At 40.9% G+C, this 27,459-nt stretch overlaps 2 protein-coding genes across 6 annotated transcripts in view; both read right to left on the bottom strand.

Moving 5' to 3' along the window:
- Positions 1-1,996: 1,996 nt before the first annotated feature.
- On the bottom strand, positions 1,997-7,309 carry S100P (S100 calcium binding protein P). Its single transcript, XM_010200720.1, has 2 exons — positions 7,172-7,309; positions 1,997-2,146 (listed from the first exon to the last, which is right to left on the bottom strand). The coding sequence occupies exons 1-2, from the start codon at positions 7,307-7,309 to the stop codon at positions 1,997-1,999; spliced, it is 288 nt and encodes a 95-aa protein (XP_010199022.1).
- Positions 7,310-17,004: 9,695 nt separating this feature from the next.
- MAN2B2 (mannosidase alpha class 2B member 2) overlaps positions 17,005-27,459 on the bottom strand; it is a 53,807-nt gene continuing 43,352 nt past the window's right edge. For 2 of the 5 annotated variants that reach the window (XR_009818402.1, XR_009818405.1), the window contains exons 21-24: positions 23,704-24,033; positions 23,458-23,571; positions 22,230-22,363; positions 18,743-19,295 (exon numbers count right to left, since the gene is read on the bottom strand). The gene's annotated coding sequence lies outside the window, so the exon portion shown is untranslated. Of the gene's footprint in view, positions 17,330-18,741; positions 19,296-22,229; positions 22,364-23,457; positions 23,572-23,703; positions 24,034-27,459 lie in introns of those variants that run through there. The other 3 variants (XR_009818403.1, XR_009818407.1, XR_009818404.1) reach the window with 3 other exon arrangements.

Below are 27,459 nucleotides of genomic sequence, written 5' to 3'. Positions count from 1 at the left end.
GAGCCACCTTCACCAAGGGGAGCCCTGCTCCTGGATCCCAAGGGCTTGATCTGACTCAAGAGTGCTGGGCAGGGGAGAGCAGAGATTTCCCGCAACAGCTGGCAGTCACAGCCACTGAAGTGCTTTGGGACACTCGCTGGTAAGAATGAAGTTTTAAGGGATGTTTAGTCCGTACAGCCAAACCAAGGAACTGAAGGCAGCCAGATTAAAGGACACTTGTAATAGTTAAAACAGGCTGAAATCACAGAATCATTTTGGTTGGAAAAGACCTTTAAGATCATTAAGCCCAAACATTAACTCAGTACTGCTACAGCTACCACTAAACTGTGTTCCTCAGCACCACAGCTGCACAATTACCTCCAGGGATAACTCCACCACTTCCCTGAGCAGTCTCTTCCAGCGCTTGGCATCCCGTTTGGTGAAGTCATTTTTTGTGACACCCAGTGTAAACCTCCCCTGGTACAACTTGAGGCTGTTTCCTCTTGTCCTGTCACTTGTTACCTGGGAGAAGAGACTGACCTCCACCTGATTACAACCTCCTTTCAGGCAGTTGTAGAGAGTGATCATGTCTACCCTCAGCCTCCTCCAGGCTGAACACCTCCCAGTTCCCTCATCCACTTCTCATCTAATAATGTATCTAATCAAATAAATGTAAATCTATATAAATAATCTAGTAAGCTTAAACTTCTCCAATAGGGATCCCCAAAAGATGAACCCACCTAAACACACACCATTAAGAATGGGTCAAAAAATGTCAAACTCAGGAAACAGTGGAACTAAGATTTTGTCCCAGCTCCAGGTGCATGTATCTGGTCAGTTGGCTGATACCAGGGTTCAGCAGGAAGAGGAAAATGTTTTTTTCTGTTAAAGCAGTGCCAGAGCCCTGCACAACATGGGGTGCAGCTGTGCAGGGGACCACAGTACCTTGTGCTGCACAGCACATGGGCCCAGGCCATGCGACAGGGAATGATCTGGCTCTTGGCATAAGATAGGAATAGCACCAAATGGGGCCTTTCTGAAGAGAAAGGAACTAAAATGGATGTTTTTGCAGTTTGTGCTGGGATGCTCACCCACAAAGTGCTACAAAATATAGATTGGTTCAGTCTCACTCCAGCTGCAATCACAGCTGATGTCTGTCACCAGCTCCACTCAAAGCAAACTCTTCCGCTTCTCTGCACACACATTTTTCAGGTAAAGAAGTAATTGCTGCCATTAGTCTTCCTTCAGGCAAAAGCCTTCTGGCATTCTATTTGAGGTGGCATTTACTTAATTTCAGAATAACAGGGTTATAGTGTACAACCCTAACTACATCACCAATAGTAGAGTAATACCATCATATTGGTACAAAAACCTTATTGTGTTGTAGGGAGGAAATCCATATGAGCTGGGTGAGATGGTGCACCAGCACGTAAGACTGCACACTGTCCTCCACGCTGAAGAAACTAGTTTGAGCTTGTGTTTGGGTTTTTTTTTTTTTTTAAAGCAAGAAGGAGCCTACATGGCAGCTCTGCAACAACCAGAGCTGAGAGTACTGAAGAGGCTCCAAGGCAGCCTGGTGAGAGCAGCACCATGCAGCTGTGGCAGGACACGTGTGGACTGAGGCTGCAGCCTCTGTCAGTGGAAGCTCAGCAGGCTGCATCCCAGAGATGCTGCTATATAAAACCAGCATCTGGCTGATGCATGGCTCCAGCAGCATTCATCCTCGTGCAGCCTGTGCATTGGGATGAATATTGAGCCTTTTGGCTAAGAATAGAACTCAAAAAAGCAGCGAAAGAGAGAAACTACTCAATATGAGCTTGTGGGAGCTGTTAAACCCGAGATCTTCCACAGAGGAGCAGAATTTAGCACACAAGACAGGGAAGTAAGCACAGTAGGATTTATTTTTACAGCTCAGCAAGCTTGTAAACTGCATAGTGGTACATGGAAGAAGTGAAAGGATCCATATCACTAGCATATGGAGCACAGGAAAAGACAGCTTCTGTGAGGAGTTTGACAATCATTTGGCTGCTTTCTGCTCAAAATAATTGTGACAGCAGCAAGTCAGAGCTGCCACAAAGATGACAAATTCTTTGAAGTCCACTTGAGAATCACCATTTTCATCCAGGTTCTTGAAGACTCTGTCAATAGCATCCTTGTCCTTCCCTGACTGCAAAAGAGAAGAAGAAGGTTGAGGTGAGAAGTGGCACAAACCCCAACACAGCAACAGCCCTACCCACACCCCACAGGACAGCCTGGTGATGCTTTGGGCCTTCTCCAAGGTGTGGAGTGGACCTGGGAAGTGAGAGGCTGACACCAGTTCAGACACATTATACCTTTCCTTGAGGGATTGTGTTTGAGTTTCCTGGGAGACAATCACCAGGGTGTGTGATGAGGGCAGAATATCAGGTTGTCATGTTTGCTGCCAGGGAGACTTTTTTTTTGGTTTTGTGTTGTTTGTTTTGGGGTTTTTTTTCATCTCTTTGCTGGTTTTGTGAATTGTTTCATAGAATCACAGAATCATTTTGAGTGGAAAAGACCTTCAAGATCGTTGAGTCCAACCACTAATCTGATGCTGCCAAGCCCATCACTAAACCATGCCTCTCAGCACCTCATCTATGTGTCTTAAATATCTTCAGGGATGGTGACTCCACCATCTCCCTGGGCAGCCTGTGCCAGTGTTTGGCTACCCTAGTTCTTCCTAATCTCCAATCTAAACCTGCCCTAGTGCAACTTGAGCCCATTTCCTCTTGTCCTATCATTCATTACTGGGGAGAAGAGACTGATCCCCACCTCCCTACAGCCTGCTGTCAGGTAGTTGTAGAGAGTGATGTGTCCCCTCAGCTTCTCCTTCTCCAGGCTGAACCACCTCAGTTCCCTCAGCTGCTCCTCACCAGACTTGTTCTCCAGACCCTTCACCAGCTTCAATGCCCATCTCTGTACACACTCCAGCACCTCAGTGTCCTTGTAGTGAGGGGCCCAAAACTGAATATAGTACTCAAAGCGCAGCCTCATCAGTGCTGAATACAGGGGGACAATCACTTCCCTGGTTCTTTTGGTCACTCTATTTCTCTGAGTATAAATAAAACCATGAATTCCTTTTCACAATGTTTGGCTGATAAAACTGCTCAGCACCCAGCACAAGTTGTGGGGCTGCATGAGGCTGCTATACCTCTGCCTCCCATCTCAGTGGGAGCTACACATCTCTTCTTCCCACTGCCTGATGAGCACATCCTTCCAACGAGAGCTTGTGCCACTGCTGGCCTGAGGCCCAGCCTGGGGGCTCTGGGTGACAGTGGGACTAAGCAGGAGTCTCAGCAGCCTCACAGCATGAGCACAGCCCTCTTCCCACCCTCTGCACAGCAGCAGGGAGCACATCACTCCCCAACAAAAGCACCTGCTCCTGGGTTCATTCCACCTGTGAGCTGCAGTCAAGCGCTGGCATGGAGAGGCATGTTTTCTACTTTTAAAACACCATCTATCACGATTAAAGCTGTGTAAAAGCTGTGCAAAGCACTGAGGACATTACTCAGCTGAATTAAATGCTGTGTGTTCTCCACCTGCTCCCTTGGAGAGGTTGGGCCGGAGCTCGGGCAATTTGCCATTCTCCAAAGTGACGCTTTCCCCGCACAAACGTCAAATTTAAGCTTCATTAAAAGCTGCCACCCAGGCAGAGACAAACAGACTCAAAAGTGCTTCCATTGCATTCTCCAGCTTTGGTGCCTGGCACAAGCTGCTGATGGGAGCTGGTGCCTGGAAGACACCTCTTGGAGCAAACGTGGTGCTCAGCTTGAGTTAAAAAATCCAGAAAAAATGAAAAAAATCCAGAAAAATCTTTTTCTTTCTGAGCTGTCACAATTCTGATGGGCTGATTCCACCACTGTCACGAGGCTGGTGTTAAGTGAGGCACCAGCTGAGTAAAAAAGAGATTTTTTTTAAAAAAAAGAAGTTAATTTTTTTAGAGAAAGACCTTTTTTTTCCTCTCCCTGAAGCAGTTTAAAGGAGGATGTTTTGACTTGAGGCTTAGCATCGATTATCTCCAGTGATTTAGAAACTGCAGTTTCAAAAGTAAACAGTGGATGACAGTAGAGACCTGTCTAATACAGGAAACAACCGTGTGGATTGCCTTGGAGCAAAACAGAAAAAGAAACCTGATGCTATACTAAAAAGGAATGACAGAAACTTCTGGAAATTTTCCACAAATTTAAAATCATTACTACCTTAACTGAAATCTGAAAGCACTTCTTCATCATAGAATGGTAGGGCTTGGAAGGCATGGTCAAATTATCTCAACTTCTCATTCCGTAATTTCACGTTTCACTTTAAATATTTGCACCTTTACAATCGTGGAATCATAGAACAGTAGGGGTTGGAAGGCACCTTTAGAGATCATCTAGTCCAAGCTCCCAGAACATCCAGGTCTCTCTCTGCAGAACTGCTCTCCAGCAGTTTGACCTCCAGCCTGTACTGGTGCATGGGGTTGCTCCTTCCCAGATGCAGGACTCTGCTCTTGTCCTTGTTGAACCTCATGAGGTTCCTCTCTGCACAACTCTCAAGCCAGTCGATATCCCTCTGAATGGCAGCACAGCCTCTGGGGAATCAGCCAGTCCTCCCAGCTTGGTGTCAAAATCACTGAAAATAGAAACCACTTCCCTCAATTTGGCTGATGAATGTGTCTGTTCCTTTGCACTTTGTAAATGAAAATGTTTTAATTATTTAGTGACACATGTGAAGTGGTTGTAGCCTCTGAATTGCTTCTGAAATGCGTATGTGAGAATTATTTTTTGGGAACTCTTTATAACTGAGTCCAACCCTTCAGCCCAGTGGTATGGATTTATTTCTGCCTCTGACTGATTAAAGACCTTTCCATATAGTTGTGAGCTGTGTCAGTTTAACTCTGAGATCAGAAGCACACACACAGGTATTTAAAGGACTTTGTTTCTCAGAACATTCTTGAAAATAAAAAAATACAGATATAAATGTTCAGAAAATGGAAGGAAAATCTTTTTTTTCCCCAAAGTCAGACAGGTGCTCAGTTTCTTTCTTGTAGTTTTCAGTCTCAAGACAGGACATTGTTGGTTTGAATTTAAGTAGTGGAATAAAGTGTTACTTTCTGCAGTTTTGTTTTGTTTTGTTTTCTAGAATAGGTAAAATGGACAAGGAAGATGGAGACTAAAGCACGAGGACAATTAGCTAATTATCTCCCTGAGAAAAAGTCCAGTTTTTCCAGCAGTTTCAGGAAACAAGCAGAGTCAGTAAGGGCAGCTGTGGGGAACTGGAAAGGATGTTGTCTGACCAGTAGATGTAGTCAGGAATGGCTTTTGAGCACCTTCCTGTTCGGCAGCTGTCTAGCACAGCGACTTCCCAGTTTTACTTAGACCAAATGTCAAGTTTCTGGGGAATTTCTATGCTCCACCTGAACTGTGGTCTTCTTGTTGGGCCTCTTGTTCAGTACGTGGAAGTGCTGCAGGTAGCATACAGCTCTATGATCAGGAACAGGGCGCTTCGAGGACACTGCTGGGTCATGATCACTGATGTGATCTGTAGAAGTATTTTCAGAGGCATGTGAACCTTTCCCCTCAGCCTCACAGGGCCATTCAGTTTCTTATTCTGAATATTGCATCTGTGTATCTTTTGTGAGTCATAAATCCAGCAGGCATGGATTTCATATAGCTTGCAAGGAACAATACTAAATTATATCAAGCACCCTGGTTGCAGTGCCCTGAAGTAGCTGCTAAAAATGGAATTATTCTGGATGCAAAAAGCTGTGGCCGCTCTTGGAATATTTGGATCTAGGCTTTTGCAGTTAAGAATAATAACTGTATATATAGATAAACATTACTCCAGTGTGGAAAGAACAAGATATTTAAATGTTTTCTGGAATTTTAGTGAAGTGAAACAAATAAAAATGAGAAGCATTTTGTCTCTCAGGCAGCTAAAGCTTTTACTATAGTATATTAAGCATTTTGAATATAAACCTACTTAAATGTTTCCACTGATTACATATAAATCTATGTTCTGAAATACTTCTCCAGGTCTTTCTTTTACCATTAAAAACAAATACCAATCAGTTTTCTCTGAATTCATCTGTTGTCTTTTATGCATCATTTTGATAAACATATGGGGTATGTGGTATAAATGCTTAGAGAAAGTAAGTGTATAAATATTTAGGGAGACTCCCCATCTGCAATCAAGATCTTCAACTACTGACAGCACAACTGCCTTCACAGCCTTGACATGACACAAGCTGAAAAATCCAGGGATAAACTAAATAAGTAGGTGAATTCTGAAGTTGAAATGCCATTTATATCAAACTCATTGTTCTAATAACTCAGGTGATGAACTTAGTCAATAGGGAATGCCCCTGAATATTCATAGAATCATAGAATGGCTTGGGTTGAAAGGGACTTTAAAGATCATCTAGTTCCGATCCCTCTGCCATGGCCAGGGACACCTTCCACTGGACCAGGTTGCTCAAAGCTCCATTCAGCCTGGCCTGGAGTACTTCCAAGGATGAGGCAGCCACAGCCTCTCTGGACAACCTGTGCCAGTGCCTCACCAGTCTCACAGGGAAGAACTTCTTTCTGGCTTTAAAGCCATTTTCCCTTATCCTGCCGCTACACGTGCTCATAAAAAATTCCTCTCCGGCTTTCTTTAGGTACTGGAAGGCCACAAGAAGGTCTTCCTGGAGCCTTCACTTCTCCAGGCTGAACAAGTCCCAACTCCCTCAGTCTGTCTCCATAGCAGAGGTGCTCCATCCTTCTAATCATTTTTGTGTCCTCCTCTGGACCTGCTCCAACAGCTTCATGTCTTTCTTGTGCCGAGGGCCCCAAAGCTGGATGCAGCACTGCAGGTGGGGCTTCCCAGAGTGGAGTAGTGGGGGAGAATCACCTCCCTTGACCTGCTAGCCATGCTGCTTTTGATGCAGCCCAGAAATCATGGTATCTTTATGATATTAGAATCAGCTTTATACAGTATGTGCAGATTTTAGGTGAACCTGCTTCTGAAGGGGAGTTGGACTAGATGATCTCTAAAGGTCCCTTCCAGCCCCTATGATTCTATGATTCTGTGATTTGTAATTTTTTTCCAAATCATTGTGTATTTCCAGATATGATTTCCCCCATGAAGTTCTAAACCTGTGTCTGCAGGCACTCCTCACATCTGCTACACAGATGATGCCACGCTGTTCTCTTACCGAGAGGAAGTTCGGGAGCTCATTTTCCAGGAGGATCTTCAGCTCTGCTTTGGAGAGGGTTTGCCTGTTGCCATCTGTCTTTGCATACTTGTCAAAGACAGCAATGGTCATTCCCATCGCAGTTTCCAGCTGAGACATTGCTGCTGGAGTCTGGCTTTCTTCTGAACAGGAACAGCCTCGGGGCTCTCTCAGAGGATGGAGACTGGGCTTATTCTGGGGTTCTTTATGCAACTGTCCCATCCAATCAGTGGTGGCACAGCAGTGAGACAGCTATCCCTTAGCAAACATCCGGATCTGAGCACTGCTTGGAGCACATACCTCTGTGCTGACGGCTATTCAAAGCTCAAGCTTTATCACCCTGGTGTGGCTGGTGTGACCAGTTGCCCCTCCTTCAAGATACACAGTGTGACTAATAAAATGAAAATCAGATTTTTATACTGGCTGTTTGATCAAGAATCAGATTTGTTCCTTCAGATATCTCCATCTGAGCAGAGGGTGGATAGCTCAGCTTCAGGAGAGTGTGTGCTGGCCTGCTCAGGAGGAAGAGGAGCATCTCACTTCACCACTACTACGGTTAGGGTCTCTGCTAAGCACTGCCTGTGCTGGTCGAAGAGCACATGCAGAGTGCTCTCCCTCTGCCATGCAGAGGAGCTTGATGCAGACCAGATGGCTCACCAGCACACACTGAAGGTGGGATTCACTGGATCAAAAGTAGAGGTCTGCCTTAAAAGCAGACAGCTTAGTCCCCCTGGGCTTGCACTAGGGCTATAGTAGACATCTGAAACAGGTCTGATGAACCAGCATCTCTCCAGGGCCAGTAAAGGAGTCATGCAGAGCTGCTCCACAAAGAACTTGCTCACATGAATATATTATACACATATATATGAGCAAACAGCTAGTCTCAAACTCCAGCTTGACTGCAGTGAGATAAGTTGTTTTTGACCCTGTGCAGCGTCCAACCTTGCAATAAAATGGATTGTACTGATAACAAAAGGTCACTCTGAAGTCCTGTGGTCCTCTGTGGCTTCTGATAAACTTTGGTATTCACATGAAAACCATAATCTCCCATCAATAAATGCCAAACACGCTGGACCCACATCCACACACAACGGAGTGGTATGAAGGGCTGTGCTGAGAGCTGAGCAGTATGTGGACAGTGTTTGCTCACAAGATAGAAGCTGAGCAGCTACAGCTACACTAAGTTTTGAACAAGCTAAAATTTCTGGCCAAGCAGTTGCAGGTAACTTGGCCTCTGTCAAAGTACAGCTGGCTGTGCTAGACCTGGAGGATCTTATTTAAGACAAGTTACATCTACACCAGAGTCTGCACAGTGGACACACTCTATGTAAATTATTTGAGAGTAACTACCAAAACTAGGGCATCATTCATGAACAGTGCTGATGGAGCCCGGGGTTCAGCATTCTCTGAATGACCCTGACTACGGGTTTGCAAAGTGGAATGTGTCCTAAAACATCTATATTTCAGAGGAAGACAACACATCACAAGTACATAGAAAGCTACAATCTTTCTGAAACAAAATCCCCGTGATTGTCCATCTTACGTTCTCCAGGAAATCACAGCAACATCTCAGGCTATGTGCTTTCTTCAAACAGTTCATGAGAATGGTTTGCCCCTATGGCTTCAACCTCACGATGTAGTTGCAAGTGATTTGCAGTAATTAGGTAAGAAGTTTGAAGTTTTTACATTAAAGTGCACTTTGAAACCTGTGGGGTCCCTTCAGAAGAAGGAATAAGAAGAGAGCAAACACCTGGCCCTTGTTAGCTATGAACATCATCTGATGTTTGCATACACACACAATGGAAGTTGTTGGTGTGTCAAGTGCCAGGAACTTTTCTCTGTCCTTTTGTGTAACATGAATATGAAACACAGCCATTAAGGAAAAAAACCCACTTTCTCCCTCTAAAGGGAAACCTAACAAAATAAAAAGTCTGTTTCATCTCTGATCATGACTCTGAATCATGAATATCAGTGTTAACTATACAAATGAAGAAGTGCCCGAAAAAGGCAGAGGGGGAAAAAATCAGCTTCAATCAACAGGATATGTCAGCATGTCCACACCTTTGCCACTTAACCTGGCAGAAAAGGTGTCCTCAATCTTGACCCATTTTCCTTTGCAGGCAAAGATGAGACACAATTTTTGAGAAGCGAATTCCAAAAGCACTACACCACAACATAAACAACAGGGCTTGAATTTCTACAAAGTGAGAGGTCACCATGGGAGCAGGGGCTGGTTGCCTTGTTTGGTTTGGGGTGGTTTTTTTTGGGTAATGCGTCATATTTATATTTATGCATGTGCACATACCTCAGCACTGCTCAGACTGTTCAGTTCACACTCTTTTTATCGCTCAAATGTTTTCTTAGAATTTGTTTTCCATTAAAAACAGCAGTTCTGTGCACAAGGCACAGCCTATTATAACTGTTTGCAAAACCTGAGTACAAACAGGAGGCACACACAAGCAAGCAGTGTTCTAATGCCAGCCCATTCGTCCAGCTCCCCAGTGGGATAAACCATTTTCTATGGCTTCTTTAAATGTTATTATTTTAATGTAAACCATATCCATTATTTGCTTATTTCAGGTTTTTTTCTTCGAAGAACGATATCAGCAACAGCTTAAATGAGTATTTACTGAAGGTTTACACAGAATTAGGTGTTGCTATTCCTAATTTGGGCCAAAAGTTTAAATTATGTGATACAAATGTGGACTGCCATATGCATGAGTTTCAAAAACCATTCAGATGTAGTCAGGGTTTATGGCATTTGGCCAGATATTCCAGCTTACATGACGTTAGAGTGACCTTGTGTTGATTGTCTCTTGAATAAATTTTTTCCTATGTTCTTTGTTTTGTAAAAGTCTGAACAGATCTATTTATCAATTCTATGGAGCCATTTGTGTCCCAGCCAGTTGAACAGCTAAAATGAGATAGTTGAAATGTTAAACTTGTATTAGAGTTTATAATCCCAGAAAGCTTATTCCAAAAAGTGCAGGAAGCTACGAGAAAGACTTTTTCACAGTTTCCACATATCTGTTACATATCTGAATAGATGAAGCACAGGAGGAAGAAAACACAACCTGAAATAAGGAATTTGCTGTATTTCTTAAGTTCTATCTTACATGTGTATGCAAATTTTCCACTGCCCTGGATTGTTTGTTGAACTTAGAGTATCAACAGACTGTATTTACTAAAGAGCAAGGTTTTCCTTGCATTGCTTCCAAAAACTTCCTCTAAGTCTGGGTAATGGTTTTTAAAGGTCATTTCATCTCCAAAATGCATGTCAAATTTAGTTACACATAGTGATTAAATGATGCAATTACTACAATGTTTTGCAAAACACCTGTTGAAAGATTAAACCGACATTGACGAGGCACAGACAGAATAGGAGGTCTTACAATCACAGCATGATGTTTGCTCACACTGTGTAGATTCTGTATAATATACATTTATAGAATGTCAAGATTTTATTGTCATTTACTTCTCAAAATATCCTTAAAATGTATTTAACAAATGCAATTAGTAAGCTCACATACTGCTTAAGTGAAGTTTAAAGACAGGTAAAATGCTGAACATCAAGGTCAACTAAATGGCCATGTGACTTTTGGAGTTGGGAGCTGGGGTAATAACACTGTGATTTGGCAAAAACATGTCATGGGACACAATTTCATCATTGTATATTGACTCTACTCAAACAAAAATACTAGTGCACTAGACTAGGCTGAGAAAAAGGGGAAAATTTAAAAATCAGAAATTTTGGGAAAAGAGGAAGAAGAAGAAGAAGGGGAGGAGGGAGAAAAGGAAGAGGAAGAAGAAGAGAATATATTAGAAAAGAAGAAAAAAAGGAAAGGAAAGGAAAGGAAAGGAAAGGAAAGGAAAGGAAAGGAAAGGAAAGGAAAGGAAAGGAAAGGAAAGGAAAGGAAAGGAAAGGAAAGGAAAGGAAAGGAAAGGAAAGGAAAGGAAAGGAAAGGAAAGGAAAGGAAAGGAAAGGAAAGGGAGAGAAAAGGAAAGGGAGAGAAAAGGAAAGGGAGAGAAAAGCAAGAAGAGGAAGAGAATAAAAAAATGTTAAGGAATACCATATATTGGACTGCAAAATCAATGAATAGTCCACAGCCAATAAATTTATGTTTACATTGTAAATACTTGTCTCTAGTTTTCAGTCCTTGATTAAATGAATTCCCAGATGCTAATCTTTACAGAGATTTTTATACTTTAGTTTTAAAGCTAATGATATTAAGGCTCTCAGACTACTTCTGGTTTTCATTGTAATGACAGTCACACTCTAAGGTAATTGAATATAGCCCACTCAAGTATTTCAGCTGTGATTGTTAGGTACCACAATTCCTTAGGTGGTCTCACACAGGCAGTCCAGTTGTTATTTGCTCTACCGTAATGCTTATAAAATCCTGCTCAGGTGTAGGGCCATCAGGCTGAGGTGTGGCCACTATCATAGAACGTTGTTCTGTGTCATGGTCAGAAAGAACACCAAATGAAGATGAAGAAGATAAAGACAAAAAGAAAAGGGAAAAGGAAGAAAAAAGGAAAAAAAATCAATGAGTTGTGAGAGAGTATGGTTGGTGTGTAAACTTTAAAGCAGACTAAGTGAACCTTTTAAAGGAAGTTTCTATTTGTTTTGAAAGAGATAAAAGCACACACAAACATGACTCAGTCCATTCCAAGTCAGCTTTCAAAAGACTTTCTTATGCAAAGAATGTTTTGGCCATGTTAAGCTCCCATAGAGCCATAGAATGGTAGGGGTTGGAAGGGACCTTTAGAGATCATTCTGTCCAACCCCCCAAAACTCATGAACTAAGTGATAATATTTTTCCTTTATTGTACAAAAGCAAGAGGAATCTCAAAGAGAAAGTGGTCTCCTGTTGAGTGTCTGTGCCAGAAACATATCAAGAAAAAAAATCTCCTGCATTCACCATATTTTTTTTTCCATTTTGAAATATTAATTTATGCATATATTGATGAAACAAGAAGGGCTGACCTGCTACCACAGAGCTGTGTGTGAGTGAGGTGATATCAGTATACACTGCCAGGAAGACTTATAAGGCAGCTTCATAGAATGGTAGGGACCTTTAGAGATCATAGAATCACAGAATGGTAGGGTTGGAAGGGACCTTTAGAGATCATCTAGTTCGACACCCCTGCAGAAGCAGGTTCACCTAGATCAGGTTGCATAGGAACATGTCCAGGCGGGTCTTGAAGGCCACCAAGGAAGGAGACTCCACAACCCCTCTGGGCAGCCTGTGCCACTGCTCTGTCACTCTCACCATAAAATAGTTTTTTCTTATGTTTAAGTGGAACTTTTTGTGTTCCAGCTTCATCTCATTACCCCTTGTCCTGTTGCTAGCTACTATAGAAAAAAGGGATGCCTCAACTATAGAAAAAAGGGATGCCTCAACCTCCTGACACCCAGCACTTAGACATTTGTAAATATTAATGAGATTTCCCCTCAGTCCGGTCTTTTCTAGACTAAACAGCCCCAGTTCCCACAGCCTTTCCTCAGTTTGATGGAGTGGAAGGCAGACAAAGTTCATAGAGCTGGCTGCTGTTGGTTTCCAGAAAGTAATCTCAGGGTGTAGCACAACTGATAAGACGACATAGGTCTTTTTCAGTAGGCAAACACTGCCATTGTTCTGTCATTGTTAACAGGGCAGCAAATGAGCACGCCAGGCCCAGAAATACTGAAAGGTGGAGTGGGAAATGGGAACAAGGGCATGTTTTTGTAACAGACAATTTAACTTTGAGTTTCACTTATTGGAAAAAGACCAACAACAAACAGGGAAATAACAAATGAACCTGTACAGAACTGAGAGAGTGCTTGAGCTGGAAGGGGGATGCCAACCATGAACCAGCTCTTACTAAAGCTAGAGGATGCTTTAGTGGGCTGAGGAAACGTGGTAATGGACAGAAATATAGGAGCTGCATTACTTTGGCCAAAATTTATCTTTTAAATGTGTTTAAATCTCTCTAGATGGACTACCTACTGGGTACATTTAACAGATTAGCCACCTGTGTGACAGTTCTTGCTTCTGGGGTGGCAGAACTGTGCCTGTCTGAGGCCCTCAGCCTTAGCGCCCAGGCCCACTGCTCACATAACTTTGCTCCCACACTCCATATGAGGTGAGATGAGAAAACAGTTACCAGTTATTTTTTCTACTCAAAGGCAGTTGGTTAATTTTTTTCCCCCCACAGAACTTGAATGAAATGGTAGCTACTCTTTCCATTTCCTTTTTTCTCAGTAGCAGTCCCTGTTTAGATGAGACATAAGAGTCTGTAGGTTAAGCTTGGTCTGTATTTAAAAAGAAACTTAAAAGGACAAATGATATTTAATATTCTAAAGGTGCTAAACTGAGAAAGGAGAGTTATTCTATCTGATCAAACCAAATCAACCCACTGCTATTTTTGGAGAGTCTATCATCTTAATACCTGACATTTTTCTGCTGTCCTTACTAGAGAACCTTATCCCATTTTTCCTCTTTGCAGAATTAAAAACTATGAAGTAAAAAAGGGAGCAATATCTAGTATTTGTTTTCATTGTTTACTTTTACAGCAGTTTCAGCCCCAGCTGTATTCCGTAATCTTTTAATGCCAGGCAATGTAGAGATGCAGCATTCCTGTCTCGTGGAGCTGATCATTCAGCTTTGAGATAAAACAAGCACTTCTGCAGGTAACAGAAGAGCATTGCAGAGCAGATGTATGGTACAGATCCAGTTCCTTTTTACTACTTTGAATCCTTATGTTGTTTAGTTATATCTCTAAGCTCTGTCTGTCTTCAGTCCTCTAATAATGCTAAATACTTACTCCTTCTCTGCTTTATCCTTTTGATACTCCTCTACATCTGTGGAGACAAAGTTCTGGATTAACTTTGATAAGAGCAGCTCTGGCTGTGAAAGATATTGCTGAGTCCTGTCAACTGGCTCTGCTCTAGAGAAAGGACAAGGAATTAATTGTTATCACATCCTATTGGCCAACAAAATCCACCAGAACCAGAATACAGCAATCTAGCCAAAGTCTTGTTACTGAAATGTAGTAGCTGATCAAAATCTTTCCTCCTGCCTCAGTATTTCATATTATGTAGAAAATCGGCAGCATTTATACATTATCTCCTGTCCTTTCCCTTGGTCAGAGAAATTGGTTATTGCTTTTAGATCTGTATATTCACTTCTTAGTTGTATTTGCAGTTTCCTGTTTACAAAATACTGAGCCATGATCAGTTATTAAAAGAAATATTGTGAAAAAACACCTTTACAGCTGCCCTCATCATAACTACCCAAGACAAGCATGACGGAAAAAACAAATTCTGATCATCTTATAGATTTACTCTCTGGTTTATTTATGCTATTATTCATAGAGGATGTGTCAATATTTACTGATTTGGAGTCTGATGGTAAAATAGATGCAGCATACAAAATTACACTTGAGTTTCTAAGCTCAGTTCATCAAAGCAGAGTAAAGCCAACATAGCAATGTCTCCAGGTTAGTAGAAAATGGATCCTGTGGACCCTATGATGCTCTTTACCTTGCCTAGTAGTTTTCCTTAGATTTGGGATCTGTTTGAAGAGTGCAGTCTTTAATAGAGAAGTGAGTAAAAACATTTCAGCTCTGACAAAGTATTGACTTCAACTTTTATTTTCCAAGCAATGCTAGGAACTAGGCAAGAATTGTTCAAACCAAATCCTTCCTGTTTTCATAGACCAGACTTTATAGATTTAGCCTGCCTCCAGAGTTGCACCTGTCTAATGCAGGAGTGTTTTTAAACTGAGGCTGTTCTTAACTAGTTGAATGAAGACATCCTTATGTAAATTTAAGCCCAGGCTGTAGTTGTTGAGTTTTTGAGAATAGTGGCAGTTTTGCAGTGGTTTTTGACACCAGCAGTACAGGGAAACCACATGAGATAAAATCGGACTTCAAACAAATTTTAGTGAACCAAGTAAACGTCACAGCTGTTCCGAGAGCACCAGTAGCAGGTACAGGACATTAGAGCATCACACACAAGCATGATTACTTTCCCAATATGTTAGTTGGGGTGCCTCACCATCCTGCTTGTCATTGAGGATCTTCAGAGTAATGGGGCCAGGAATACCTGTTGTATACTTCTTTCCCATAGATATTATGAGAGGCAAGAATCCCAACTCAGGGCTTGGACAAAAAGCATGGCTCAAGTCAGACTGAAATACTCCATACCCAGTTGCTAAGATTAGCTGTTTAAACACTGGGTAGATTAAGCTGCAACTTTTTGGATCATTGTGCAATGGAGCAGGGAGAAAGCTCAGGGCCGTAGTCTCAAGTTGACTACACTAGCCCTCCAAACCAGAATCATGAGGGTGATATACACAGAGAGGGAGTCTCATTTGTAGGACTAAGACAAATATATTCACGAGACATTAAAAGCCCAGTAGAACACATGCAAGGTTTTAGAATACATTGTGCCAGTCTCTCTCTTAAATGAGAATGTTTCAGCCTGTGCTTGACAGAGGACATTGAACCTCAAGTAAAAGCAGAATGGTACCATTGCTTTGCAGCATCCTGTTCAATAACCAGCAAAACTCTCTAGAAGGAAAAGTCCAGGACTCTTCAAATTCTGTTACTAGGCAAACAGGCTTCATTGTATCCCGAAGAGTTAAATGGACAGTAAAAATTGAGATCACACTGGACAGTAGAATGTATGCTGAGGTTAATTACAGAGCTCTTCTTTGGTTTAAAGCTATTGAAATAACCATGAAGAAGAAAAAGTCTGCCTGCCTTGGAAAAACCTTATCAGGGTTTGTTGCTTCCCAACTGGTACAGAAGCAGAGATGATATACATGATGCACAGGTGTCAAGCTCGTGTTTACTGAGTAGGACAGCAGAAGGAGCTCTGAAAATACTCTGCTGGTTTTAGGCAGGGTCAGCCATAGATGAAAATAGGTCATGATAAATTGGGTGTAGTGTTCAAGTGCCGGATGTTGGAAATGACAGTGTTAACACCCAAAATATGAGCGGTTGTTTAGATGGCGGAATTCTTTGCTGGTAGGAACCACACTCAATCCAAGATTTATTAATAAGGTTACAAAGAAAATATGATTTGAAGACTGTTAAACTGTAGCTTGGTGGCAGTCTCTTCATTTAGTAGTTTTGCTTTAACAATTCCCTGACTAGTCTGTATCTCCTAGTTGTGCTTAAATTGAGAAATAACCAGTAAAATCTGGAAAGACACAAATTTACACACTTGCAGTACTGGTGCATAACTTAGAGCCTCGTTGATCAGGGACCAGGTCATCACACTTTTTACTGACTATGACTTTCTCATGCAGAGTTACAGAACGGATACAAATCCAGAGTCTTGTTTGTGATCCTCAAAGGAATCTGGCATGTGACAGTATTTCACTGTGCAGTAAAGGAAACAAATCTGTAATTATGAGTTTCAAGACAAAAAACAAGAAGATTTTAGTGACTGAACTTCAAAAGGGAAAAGAGAAAGTCCTCTTGCTTTTTCCAATTTATACATAAATATCACAAGATGTACTATAACAAACAGTTTCTCTTGTACAGTGTATGTTCACAGTGCAGTGACTACAGTGTATTTGAGACAGCACTATATTCACTGCAGAAGGGCATTCAGGGCAGGTTACATAATAGCCCAGGAAAAAGTACCACACCAAACAGTGAACCATGACTGAGCTGCGGGAATTTGAGATGGAGCTTTGTGAACCATAGTGACCATAGCGCAGACAGAGTCAGCGCATGAGCCATGCTGTGTGGCCTCAAAGATACTGAGAAACAAGGCAGTCACACATTTAGACTACGCAAACTCTTTTTAAGGGCTCTGGGAAAGCCAGTCTACATCTACAGCACTGCTCAGGCACACGCTGTAATAAACCTCCTGAGCAGACAAGTCCCTTCTCCCCACTTTGCTGGTAAGATGATCTAACTTTGAGCCAAGCTCTCAAAAAACTTCAACAGAAGACCAAATAAATCTGGTACATAAATACATTTACATTTCAGATATCTGCTCTTGGTATTCATCAGTCCTTGGACAACTGGCATTAGCTTTGCTGCCAGCACTCTTCACTCCTGTTCAGACCTCAGAAGTCAGGTTTTACTTATGTTTTCACTTGTGACTTTTCTTCATTGATTTTTTTTAAAGTTTTACAGCTGGAAAAAGTGGAACAAGCGTTAACACTCCCATCTCCCCCAAGCACTCCTCCTCCATCAGTAAAACAGTAATTATACAGAATGATAACATGTATAGCTTCCTTTAAATCTAAGATTTCATTGTGTATAAGAGACAACCTTCTCTAGAAGACTTTTCCTAGTGTGTGAATGCATTAACACCAACAGCCCCTTTCCAAAGGAATTTGATCCTTTCTGGCAGACCACTCTGCCTATGACATGGTCAGCACTGATGACAGTTTCATACTCCATTCTGTGCATAGCACTGTTGTAGTGCTTTTGTCTGGGTCAGGTTTTTGGTAATGAGGAAGGTTGTCTTCTTTAAGCAAAAAGCTGCCAGAAGCTTACCCTGTAGCTGACAGGGCTAATGCCAGTCAGTTCTAAGATGGGACCGCTGCTGACCCAGGCCTGGCCAATTAGTGACTGAGGTAAAGCCTCTGTCAATAACGTATTTGAGAAGGAGAAGTTGCTGTGCAGGTGCTAAACTGCAGCAGCAACAGCAAATGAGAATGTGAAAACATCTCCTCAGACACCAAGGTCAGTGGAGAAGGAAGTGGAGGAGGGTGCTTTGGCCCTGGAAAAAAGACTCCCCTCTGACCTGTTGTGCAGCCCATGGAAGGCAGCTGTGCCCCTTCAGTCCATAGAGGCTACTGTGGACCAGAGATCTACCTGCAGCCTATGGAGGACCCCATGCCGGAGCCTTAAGGAGGCTGTGACTCTGTGAGAAGCTTACCCTGGAGCAAGTTCCTGGGAGCCCATGGGGAGAGAGGAGCCCACACCAGAGCAGGTTTGCTGTCAGGACTTGTGATCCTGTAAGGGACTCAGGCTGGAGCAGTTGGTACCTGAAGGACTGTTCTCCCAGTGGATGACCCATGCTGGGGCAGGGTGTGAGGAGCCGCCCCATGCCAGAGCAGTTCATGAGGAACTGTAGCCCATGGGGAGAACCCATGTTGGAGAAGTTTATGGAGGACTGTCTCCTGTGGGAGGGACCCCACAGTGTAGCAGTGGTAAGTGTGAGGAGGCCTCCCTCTGAGAAGAAGCAGCAGCAAAGTCCATCTGTAATGAACTGACCATAACCCCCATCCCCTGTGCTGCTGAGGGGGAAGTAAGGAGAGTCCTGGGAGGAGGGAGGGGTGGGGGGAGGTGTTTTAAGATTTGTTTTTATTTCTCATCTCCTTGTTCTAACGGTTCATTAATAAATCAAACCTTTTTCTCCCCAAGTTGAGTCTGCTTTGGCCATGAAGCTAATTGCTGAGTGATCTTTTTGTCCTTAACACACACCTCTCTCTCTGTCTCTCTCCTGTTCAGTTTAGGAGATGGGCATCTTAGCACTTGGTGGGCATCTGGCATCCAGCCAGGGCTAAACCACCACAACTGTCTGTTTAGTTAAATGAATAGCACCACATATTTTTTTTCCTTTACCTCCTGCTATTTGTACATGAGCTGCCTTAAGTAATGTTTGTGTTGGAGAATGCTGTTCAGTCCAGAAGATTTTCCAAAGTATGATAATACATCCTTTATTATTTCTGGACAGTGAGATGAGTTGAAGAAAGCCTTCTAAAATAACTTACCCTCCCAATTCAGACTCCTCAGTGTTTTGTTAACAAGGAAACATTCACAGATTGCTTGTTACCAGCCTTTTTTCTGGTGTGTTGTCCCGCTGACATGCTTCTGACAGGAAGCTCACGTAATCCATCCTTTAGCAGCAAATTATCATATGTTTTTTAAGTTTCATAGTTATTTAGCCATATATTTTTTATGACTTTATCATTTTAGTTCTGAATGTCAAAGTAGACATCCTTGCCTCATTCTAGGCTTTTTAGCTGTCCTAGTTTCTGGGATTTGCTCATCTGCTGCACTGGATACAATAGTCGCAGTGGATTTGTCATCTCTTCCTCTTGATTCATTGCAGAAAAGAATCGAGTGATTCATAAAGTGTAGACACAGCCTTAAAAAGCAAAGAAAAGTCCAGTCAAAATAACTTTTACCCATAAAGTCTATTTAAAATGAAGTTTTACCCGAGACACAGCATCTAGCACAGACCTAGCGTCTAGCAGAGGGACACAGGCTGTTGAGCTATAATTTCAAAGAGAAAGAGTTTCCCAGTACTAACACTGAAAGGCAAAGTTTTCCTATGTCTACATGTAATTCTCCTAGTTAATTAGGTAGCAGCCACAAACTACTTATTTGAAATACCAAAGATGTCAACTTCCAGTGTCAACCAGGTTCTGTGAAATCTGAAATCTCAAAGCTTTTCTTATCACCCTAATTGTTTAAATCCAATATTTCCAAAAAGCCTTATCACATGGTTCCTTCTGGATGGATGCTGCTTGGATGCAGCAAACTAGCAAACTGCTGCAACATTCAGATCTTATTCTGGCCTGCGTAAAAAATTGTCCTGTTTTCATTTCTGAAGCACAGGTAGGATTTGAGATCTTCATGCAAGTCATTTACCAAAATCTGAGAATTAAATAGCTCCCTGAAGTGTACACAAAGACCTTGCTCACAGACATATGAAATCGAGTTACTAAGTTGATATGGCATAAAACAAGAAAAATATGGAAGTCATGAAATGGTGGCTTTTTGTCTTCTCACTTGTACTTTACTATGGAGGTTTACTGGTTTTGTTTTGATGAATGATGTTCGGAACAGAGAGAGATACCTGCTGCCTGGATGTCAAACAGGAGGCATGGTACAGCCAGCTAACCTGGATGATGCTTCTATGCATTTTTGCACAAGCAGAGCCCCTCAGGGGCATGATTTTGTGCAGCTCCATGAGGTGGATGTTTGCATCAATACTACAGCAGTGCTTAGATTTGGGCTGGAAGCTGCAGAATTTAGCAATGAGAAAATTCATCAACTGCTGCAAGAATTCCCTCAAGGGCTGAATTCCCCTGCAGCTGGCAGAACTGTCTGGGAAAAACTTCCTAAGCATCTTAAATCAGGGCATATGGGATGAATACCCAGAGAGATAAAGTGCTGTACAGTAAAAGCACAACTACAATGGTGGCCAGTTTTGCCATAGGGATGCTCACTCTCAGGTTGAGCTAACTAGGGTACTTGGAACTATGTGTTGTCACCTGACCTAATTTGCTCAGTGTTGTTATGACATATGATACAAGTCAGAATAAAATCCATGCCTTGATTCAAGTTTTGTGGTATAGGATTGCCTTTGCAACCCCAAGAACTGGAAAAACACATGACATCAATTGGAGACTGTAAATAGCCTTGCAGAGGCGTACAGAAACTTCACGTTTGCTGTTCTAGAAACGGTGCCTAAAAACTACCCAGAATCTGCAGCAAATTTCCAAGCTTAGAAAAACCAGAAGTGTAAGCAACATGAAATAACCTAACAAACTTTTTAGTCTTACTTTTTCACAAAACAGAAAAAAAACCCATTAAAATAATTAAACCACAATCATGTTCTGGAACAAAATTAAAAGGCAATATGTCCAGCTCCAGAAATATCATAATATTTGCACATCACTACTCTACCTTCATGTATTTGAAATATAGTGTCCATGCTCATCATATGTACTGCCTTTATTAATTTACTTGATCTCTTGAATGATTTATAAGATCCAGTTATGCTTTAACACTTACAATGATACCACTATGAAATCATTCTTTCTGCTTTCATTAAAAAAGCAAAAAGGACTGTTCCATGAAAGACAACACTGAACCTATTTCATGACACGTCACTGTAGCCAACAGCTGCTAAATTATAAAGCAACAACAAAAGACTTTTTATAATTGTATTCTCAGGTCCTCTGAATGAGTCGTCTTGTCCATACAAAGCCTAGGCAGTTGGCTACCAATGAACTCCTCACTCTGCACTACCTCTGTTGCTTGCTTTCTCATTCTCAACCTCATTTTCTTATGTCTTCATTAAATATTAACAAGTAGGAGAGTTATCTGTTTATAGCTAGTAATTAGAATACTTTATTACCATGACCAGACCATCTCATGCCTTATATTTTACAATTTTTCTACAACACTGTCTCTTGTAAAGCCAGGTCTCTTAGCTTCAGTGGGAAGGAGAATGAAGGGGAATACACTAAGGGAGTGAATGTTCTCAGCTATATGTTTTCTTCTTTTTTTTACAATGATGACAATTGCACATTAAAAGATAGATATTACTGCTTTACTACCTGCATCCTGATAGTATCTTTCACCATGATTTCAGTACCAATATGACCAAATCAAGACAGAAGCCAAGCTCTCTAACAGGAGAATTCAAGAATCTATAAGCTCAGTAACTGCAGCTGTGACTATGGTTTTTAGCATTTTATATCACCTCTCTGTGGCTTGTTGAAGCCTGTCCAGCTGATTTTAATGAGAGTTGCTCTTGCCTATAAAAGAGTTAAATTTGGGCTTCTTTCCCATCCCTATTTTATTTTTAAATGTAATTAGAAGACCCATAACTGCCTGGAAAAAAAAGGAGTTTGCTTGAAATCTGCTACCTGCTGTGAGCAACTGTTACCGGCTGTACTGGCCCTATGAGCTGAGGAAGATCCAAGCCCTGAGTATTGGTATACAGTTATATGTAAAGGACTTTACTGATATTTTTTGCTGCTTCTACACTTCTTTTCCTCAGTCTCTATACTGATATTCCCCACTTCTTGCTACCCTCTTCTCCAGGCAATGTTAGTGTCATTAAATGTAACAACAGAATCCAGTACTTTTCTACTACAGAAATATGTTTTTTCTTACTTCCAAGTGTTGTCTCGTGCAAGATTTTTTTCCCCTTAAACCTTTTTCATGTGTAGCAAGATGCTGTCCTAGAAACGGCAGCTTGCTGCACATTTCATGTTCAGTGCACTCCCCAGTGCCTCATTTTGAAAGTCCTCTCATAGACAGAGTCTTTTTATAAACCACTTACCCATTCAGCAGAATTACATGATGAGTTTTCCTCAGCTGCTTCATTGGTGGGTATATTTCTACCATGAAGTTCTGCAACTCTGAGCATCTGCTCTTCCTGATGCCCTCCTGCTGGCACAGGAAGCTGTGCAGAACCTTTGCAAAAACCAAGTGACAGTCATTGCTTGCTTACTGTCCATTTCCAGACCACTGGTACTCTGTCAGAACTCTACAAAGCTCTGAAATGAAGAGTGCAGAGCTCTTGTATGTCTGGTCTTGGTGAGAGACACTAGAACAATATTCAGCTTGTAGACAGAAACAGAGGCCTTTCAGGTTTCTGGACACCCCCTTAGATGATGGAGATCTGGTCAAAAGCGTTTATGCTATGGAATCTGACCAAGAGAACTGATCAGCTCACTCTTAAGTAGACAGCTACAACAGATCAGTTCCTATAGAGGCCTCAAGATCCATGCCTGTGTCAACTCTAGTGACTAAAATAGGAGCTTTCACCTGCCTAAATTCCCTCTCCCTGCTTTTTTAATCTGCAAATTGAATTGCATGTGGAGTCATAGACATTTCACCTATATCCCTGACAGCTCACAAGCCAACTAAGTGTCACATTGCAACTCATGCTACAGTTACTGAAGAGGCTGCCTAAGGTTATAAGTCACTGATCGGTATCCACTGTCCCGACATGCCCTACATTTACACTTGTCCTGTACCCTTACCATTTACTGTTTTTTTTCTCTCATGACCTCTCCCATCCTTTGTTTCAGGATTTTGCAACAAAAAAAAATTAATAATTTGTTTTAAAAATCACAGCTTAAAAAGCATAGCTGGGAACAGATTCCCCCAAATCAGGTCTTTCATATCTGCCTTCCAGCTGCCCCTACCTACAGTAAGACCATTATGCAAAGTGAAGTTCTTGCTCCTCACATTCTCCATCTGCTAAGAAATTATCAGAATTGATTTTCCTTTGATATCCTAGACAGGTCAGTGTAAGTGCTGACTCTGTTGAAAGATAAATAGTGAAAGCATATGACTACAAGAACACTCACTTGAGCTACAACCTGTACCTACTGATCCCTTTCCTCAGCTTAAGGTACTTACAGCAGATCAGAACCAGCTGAGCCAAAGTTACACACATAAATTCCTCTTAGTGATGCATCTTAAGTATAGCACCTGCCCAGGCACCTCAAAACCAACATTTAACTTAGAAAGTATGTGTTAATGGAAATATTGTCACTCACCAGAAAGTTTCAAGTGCCGTTTCTTTTTGTAGCAAAGATACAAGCTTCCCATTGCTGCTAGGAAAGGAATGATAACCCATATTGCCAGATCTCTCTTTTTCAATGACTGAGTTTCTGCAATAACATATTTCAAATAAAGTTATTTAGTATTCAAAGACACAGTAGAAGAACACTAATATAGCAAAAAAAAAAGTGACTTCAGGAGTGAATCATTTAAATAGTATGCACACGTTCCTTCTAACTCACCTTTCTCATCAACAATCACTGTTGTCCCATTTCCACATACTTTCTTAAAGAAAGGTATTTCAATAATTATCTCACAGTAGTAAAATCCAGTGTCATTTACATTGGCAGATTTTATCACCAACACATCCTTGCTTTCACAGGTCATGTTGGGTACATAGAGAAGTTTTGATGACATGGCTTTTGTGATGTTCTCTTTATTAATGAGATACCAGCTTACTCTATACCTCTCAACTGATTTTTCCCAAACACAAGTGATTTCAGTGTAGTCTCCAATTGATAGATGTATTTTTGGTGGTATTTGGATGACTGTTAAATTATTGGGACCTGTAGCTGGTGGAGAAATACACAAAGATGTAAAAGTTAAAGTAGCAAATGTCTATAATCACAGTATTTAAAGTAATGTTAATACTAAAAAATAACCTTACAATGATTTTACAAGATTAGTTACTGCCCACTTCTCCCTTAAACAATAGATACTGCAAATTTCCTTTAGCTTGAAAGTAATCTGGTGTGTGTGAAATAAATGAAGATTTTCTGTGCATTCAATTATTTTTTATTATAAACGAAAATCTTTTATCATGAAATATATGAAACACTTTATGTGCCAGACAAAGAATAACCAAAAGGGGTCATTCAGAATGATTCATCAGTGCATAGCAAAAGACTCATCAAGATGAAAGAAAAATCCACAACCATTTTCATCATCATATGGGAGTTCTTGTCCTGCATTGCTTCTAGCTAGTGAGAAGTGTACAGCCTTTTTGAGATGGGTTTTTTAATTTGTTAAGACTTCTTTCATCAAGATTTTGCTGACAAGTAGTTTATAGCACCAAATTCACCTCCCTAGTTTGATCAGTATACAAACTGCCATGCAGACCACAGTTATCTCATCAGGTCTGTTGCCTGCCTTTTAGCTAAGGCTAACTCAGTATCAGAAGAAATAAAACTTTTTACCCTTTCCTGCTTTGAATCTCTTTATCATTTATCATGTAAAGTGACCTACATGAGATATATGTGCAATACTGCACAAAATACCTTCTTCTGAATTGAAACCACTCTGTGGATACCCAATGACTCTTTTTTATTCTAATAACATTGATGCTCATCATGAAAGTGCTAATCCTATAAAATCTATCCCCATGATTGCTGAGACCATTGTTTTCGCATGCTGTGTGAATTATAATTTACTTTTTCTTCTAGCATTTACACTATTTAAGTGAAAACCTACTCATAATGAGAGTAAACTGCATGATTTTCTTCCAATTTTTATCCTGTAACTCAGGCACATTTCACACCAACATGTAAGTAATGGCATGACTTTGCCCCTGTCTGGTCCTAAAATGACATCTGGTAAGTTTTATCAGAATCGTGCAAATAAACCTTTCTCTTTTGCCCTTAGAAAAAGTTGCAGATTCACCATATCTGAAGGAGTTAGGCACCTCTATTTTTTCCACAATGCAGTACTCAATAACTTGCAGAGAACAATATAGACAGTATAGGGGTAATATAAAGAGCAGAAAAATAATGGAAGGAATTGATGTAGGGTGTAAGAGATAACTTAGAAGCTGTTGAAGTGTCAAAGAACTGATCACTAACTTCAGTTTTTCTGTTCATTTGGTTTGTCGTCTAAAATACAGTTGTGCTACAGGCTGGGCTATGTTTCCATCTTGTGACTTTACTGTCTTTCTGAAAAATCTCACTGAAAAAAATCTGCCCTCGCCTAACCTCTTAATCTCTCTTTTGCATTCTACTTTTTAATTTGTACTGAACATCTTCAGCCTTATCCAGTGAAATCATCATCGAACAAGAAACGTGAAACCTTATCTGCTTTGTATTTTAGTACCTACGTGATCTAAACTAAAACCTTAACATTTTAAAATCCTACATTCAGTGTTTGACCCAACAAATATTCAAGTCTGAAGCTATAAGAAAAAGAGTGGCCCGCATGAACCTAACATTATTTTAGCTGTTAGAGTGTACAATTTGTTCTCCTACAGCTTTTCAACATGAAGCTCTTTGTGAGAACGCTTTTTGATTCCCCATGCATTTTAATTTTTATTTCAGCATAATGAAAATACAGTTAACATTCTCCTTGCCTCATATACAAGTTTATTTGAGGTGGATACACTGTGAGAAGTTTTTTTTAGATCCAGCTCAAGAATTACTGGTGACTATAAACAGAACAAAGAAAATCAGCAGCACTTACCTAAGCAGCCAAAACACATTATTAAAAGAAGTTTCAGTGAAATTATGTTCATCATGCAGGATTATTAGCACTTACATCAGGGTGTCTTTGTTGAAGATCAGCAAAACAACAAAAGAATCATAGAATCATAGAATGGTAGGGGGTGGAAGGGATCTTTAGAGATCATCTAGTCCAACCCCTCTGCAGAAGCAGGTTCACTTAGATTGGGTCGCAAAAAAGAAAGCATGTCAGATTCACATCTTAACTTCCTCTTTCCTTATGTGGTGAGGATGGTAGAAACAAATGCAACTTAATTTTTCCCTACAGTCTTTGAAATAGGTGTGACTGTCTTAGCCATCCTGTCTGAAATCAGAACTTCTCTACATTTTAAGTTGTGTCCTAACTGGTTATCTTTCAGCACTGGATTAACCCTCTTCTGATATGACATAAAGAACTGCTTTTCCATACTTGGTGCTCTCATGTGAACACTTACAGTTCTTCATTAATGGCATTTTATGAAGATGAGACTTCTTTATTAATGTGTACGTGCTTGTTAGCAGCCCCTTCCAGCCAACTTGATGACTCTTACCCAAAACCAAAGGGACAATGCTTGTACACAGGTTACACTGATGACAAGTGTCACTCTTATCCTTCCTTATCACACATTTAACTGTCATCTTGCTGAAATCTTGTCCAAATTCTTGTTTCCTGTGAAAAAGTTCTTTCCTCTTTTGCCTTGAGGGGGCACAGCCCCACTGGCAGGAGCAATGGAGGAAGGCTGAGTAACGATCAAACTTACAGTGGCCCTAAAATCCCATATCAGTGAGAAACAATCTAGGACAGTATGCTGTGTGTTCAATGTGTTTCATTCATCTCTGTGGGTGCACTTGCATTAATGCAACACCAGTGTCATGTATATTAACTGTGGCTTGTTTCAGGAAGATTATAAGCATAGGTTAAATAAAACAATCTACAGTTACATCAGAGTCATGTTAAAACTCATTTGCCTTTAAATACTAAAAAAATATCTACAAATACAGATAACTGTTTTCATGCTATTTAATGTTCTCTAGTACTGGTTTTTGTCTCCAACAGAGAATCACTTACATTGCTTGGCCAGAGAAGTGGAAGACAAAACATTGCTTCCATTTTCTCAATTTATCCAAGTCTTATTCTCTGGACAGAGGTTTCAAAGGTAACAAGCCATAAAAAATTGCCCCACAAACATGTTAAGTTGGATTAGATCAAAACTGCAATAGCAGAACCTAAAATAATAATAATAATATAATAATTATAATATAATATAATAATAATAATAATAATAATAATAATAATAATAATAATAATGCTGAGAACACTGATCAGTTAATTTAAGAACTTGATAAGAACCTGTCAACCACAAAATTTCTTAGAACTAACATCAGGTTTTAATAGCACTGGTCAGGTGTCTAGAACAGCTGAACTGCAGTTTGCAATGAAGGGACAGCCACACTTAAAGCCTAAAACAATGTTCCTTTCCATTTTTCAGTAACAACAGCATGATGGATCAGCTCACTTGCTTCCCAGCATCT

Source organism: Colius striatus, chromosome 3, assembly GCF_028858725.1.
Source record: "Colius striatus isolate bColStr4 chromosome 3, bColStr4.1.hap1, whole genome shotgun sequence".
Lineage (NCBI taxonomy): Eukaryota > Metazoa > Chordata > Aves > Coliiformes > Coliidae > Colius > Colius striatus.
The sequence above is the reverse complement of the archived record's forward strand: the minus strand, read 5'-3'. Positions and strand labels throughout refer to the sequence as shown.